The 3,206-nt window shown below is 34.9% G+C and overlaps 1 protein-coding gene across 1 annotated transcript; it reads right to left on the bottom strand.

Annotated features, from left to right (window-relative positions):
* Positions 1,628-3,163, bottom strand: LOC104764515 (F-box protein At3g07870-like). The gene has a single exon (XM_010488058.2). It carries the CDS (start codon positions 2,964-2,966, stop codon positions 1,707-1,709), a length of 1,260 nt encoding a protein of 419 aa, XP_010486360.1. The 5' UTR covers positions 2,967-3,163; the 3' UTR covers positions 1,628-1,706.

Raw genomic sequence — 3,206 nt, 5'->3', positions numbered from 1 at the left:
TTTTATGTTTTTTCTCTTATTTGTTTTTTTATATTATAATATATCTCTCATGGATTAAATCATTTGTAACCAATTATCGAATTAGTCCTCTAACCTATTGATGATTGCAATAATTTGCATTTATGATTTTAGCCGGTTTGATCCGGTTATTGATATTTGGGGGGACCCTAGCTATGGCGGACCTACGTAAGACAAACATGGCATATTGCTTCTTACCAAATTTTTTTAAAAGATAAAAGATGAATTTTTTTGCCTTCAAACAACTAGTATTATTATTTAATCAATTTCATTTAATTGGACCTTATTTGTTTCATTCAGTTTTGCTTATAATCATGTATGTAATTATGTCACTTTTGATTGTTTCAACTCGTATCATGACATTCATGAATACACTTATCTTATCCTTTACATGTTCTTGCTCCTTGGAGACATTTCTTATATATAGTCTTGTAGTTCATTCCTTCTATACTCCGAAGTCATGTACCCAATAATAGACAATGCATATGCCTTTCCAAAGTCATATGCTAGTTTTTTTTAGGACAACGTTTTCAGTTGTTTAGGTTAGGCAATCAAAGTAGTCGTCTAAGTTAATTATACTGTTTGTTTGTTTGTTACAGTACATGATATATAGCAGAATTATAATAAATCCCAAATTAGTCAACATGCATTAGGTTAGTAGCAATATCATAGGGTCGATAAAAAACACATCGAGAGATGAGTCAAAATCATGACATGAAAAAAAGATATAAAGCAGTTTCATAACAAAAATAAATAAAGAGAAGCCGATAACTATGAAGTTTTTCACAACATCTCTAATTTCTCTGTGTTTCTCTATCGTCAAAACTGAAAAGAATAATAATTTCAGTCTTGGAGTTGAAATATATGTGTATAGGTGAAGATATTGCATTTTGAATTCACATTTAAACCCGATATTCCATGATTTAAACGCAGCACGCATACTCTAGAGGTGTCGGTAAGCAAGAAAAATGGCCATTAATTTGGCCACTTAGAGCCGTTCATAATGTACCTTGATAGACCCAAATATAACTACGTTCGTCATCACTCATCATGTACAAAAATGTTCATATTTCCCACACCACGAAAAATTGCATCGTCGTCGATTTTTTTTTTTTTTATTTTTTTTTTATTTTTTATATATATATATATATAAAGGTTTATTTAAAATCTTTTAATTGTATAAGATGTTTAGATCTTACGATGAATAGATTTTTTATTTTATTTTTAAAGACGATAGGGAATCTCTTCACATGGGTTTAATATTTAGATCGAAGATCACTATTGGTTATCTATATTTATATATACACAATTTTTTCTTTTTAGTGAAAATTATATGATTTGCGTGATTTGCGAAAGCCTCTTTTTTTTTTCTTCTATGATAGTATATCTTTAAAGTTTGCTTTATCTAACTTTGTTTTTCTTGTTATTAATTATTTAGATCTAAATAAATATATATATGCTAAGAGATTTCCCATTTTCTTCTTTGTATTGCTTGGTGGTCGAGCATGCATGGTAAAAAACAATATTAGCATACAATTAAGCGATACGATTAAAGGGCACACGATCTTGGGTTAGTACTAATTAAACAACATCTAAAAGTTAAGAAACAAATTACCGGAAAAGTTTATGAAATCATATTTACATTTAACCAAAAGATCTAAAAACTAATATAAATTTCAGGCTTTTGATTAATATAGTTTTATCATAAACGGTGTATCAAACCAAGACAATGTTCCAACATGAACAACAGTATGAAACCAATTAGGCAAACCATGGAAAAGAAGATCTTTAAATTTACCCAATTTTGGATCATAAGCCACAAGAACCCTACTCTTATACTCCAACAAGATCTCTCCATTCTCCAACACACATAAAACCCTAACCACTTTACCATTATCAGTGTTCTTCCAAATCCACATGGGTCGGTCCAGATTCTGCTTTAGCCCCTTTGGCAAGTAAGTCCCAATGCTATACTCTTTTCCCCAAGATTCCTTCACTCCGTAACTCTTCATAACCCATATGTCCAATTTGCCGTAGTTACCATAAACGACCGCGCAAAGACGCCCTTTAAGATTCACTAGCCTATGGTTAGTCCGGTTTAGCCCACCGCAGTCCGGTTTAGGTATCTCTATAAACACTTCATCTTCCAGATCAAATGATACGAACTTACGATCCGGCACGTGCCTGCGAGGCCTTGTCACAAAATGTAACCTCCCGTTGACCAAAGCCTCCGATGAACGCTTCATAAACTTATAACTAGGAGCTTTGCCTAAGCTTCTCCAAGACAAAGATTGATCTTTCCTTGAGGACAAGGTTAAGATCTGAACCTCTGATTGCTTGTACTGGATTCTACCCCGAGCTCTGTAAACACCGTTATTGCTACTACTAGTAGTACTACTACCTCTGAAGTAAACTATCTTCAACACTTTGTATTCTTTTGTCGTCTCATGGAATCCGAAACCGAACACGAGTTCTTGGTCGTGGTACTTGTTGGAACATTCGGGAAGCTCCAAGGAGTTTGTAGTGAAAGGATTGTAGAGGTAGAGTGAGTCGTTGTAGAGAGAATCAGATAAACAGAGCAAACCGTTACATGATCCCACAACGTTGAACTCGGGCATGGAAGATGCGAACCTTAAGGTGAATTTTTTGGTCTTGATGCGTTTCTCATCTTCTGATAAGTCGAGGAAGTGAAGACCGTTGCGTATTGGGAAATCACAGTGAAGGAGAAGACATGGTTTTGTAGGGGAAGAAGAGACACGACCGTGGTCAGTCAAAATGGATCTCCAAGATCTGCAAACGAACATAAGGCGAGCTATGGAGGAGATTGGTAGCCGAGAGAGTATGTCAGCTACAATATCTCCGGGAAGGGATTCTAGTAGTCCTCCTCCTCCTCCTTCGTCTTCATCATCGGTGATCTTTCTCTTCTTGAAACTCTTCTCTGAAGCCATGAGAATGAAGAGAACCAGAAGCAAGAGTTTGGTCTCGAGATGGAGAGAGAGAGAGAGAGAAGACGAAGATGATGGAGGAAAAAAGGAGGGTACGTTGAATAGGCATCACATAATAATAATTCTCTCGTGGATTTTTTTTTTTTTTTTTAATATAATTTTCTTTAGTTTTTTTAGGATCAAGTGAATGGAACAAGAAGTGATGATGATTGGAGAGATCTAGACCGTGGGATGAGATTAGAG

This window comes from Camelina sativa, chromosome 19, assembly GCF_000633955.1.
Source record: "Camelina sativa cultivar DH55 chromosome 19, Cs, whole genome shotgun sequence".
In the NCBI taxonomy this organism is placed as follows: Eukaryota; Viridiplantae; Streptophyta; class Magnoliopsida; order Brassicales; family Brassicaceae; genus Camelina; species Camelina sativa.
This window is presented reverse-complemented; position numbering and strand designations above follow the sequence as displayed.

Excerpts from the sequence above, each read along its gene's own strand:
- LOC104764515 (XM_010488058.2), bottom strand. The coding sequence starts at position 2,966 with ATGGCTTCAGAGAAGAGTTTCAAGAAGAGAAAGATCACCGATGATGAA.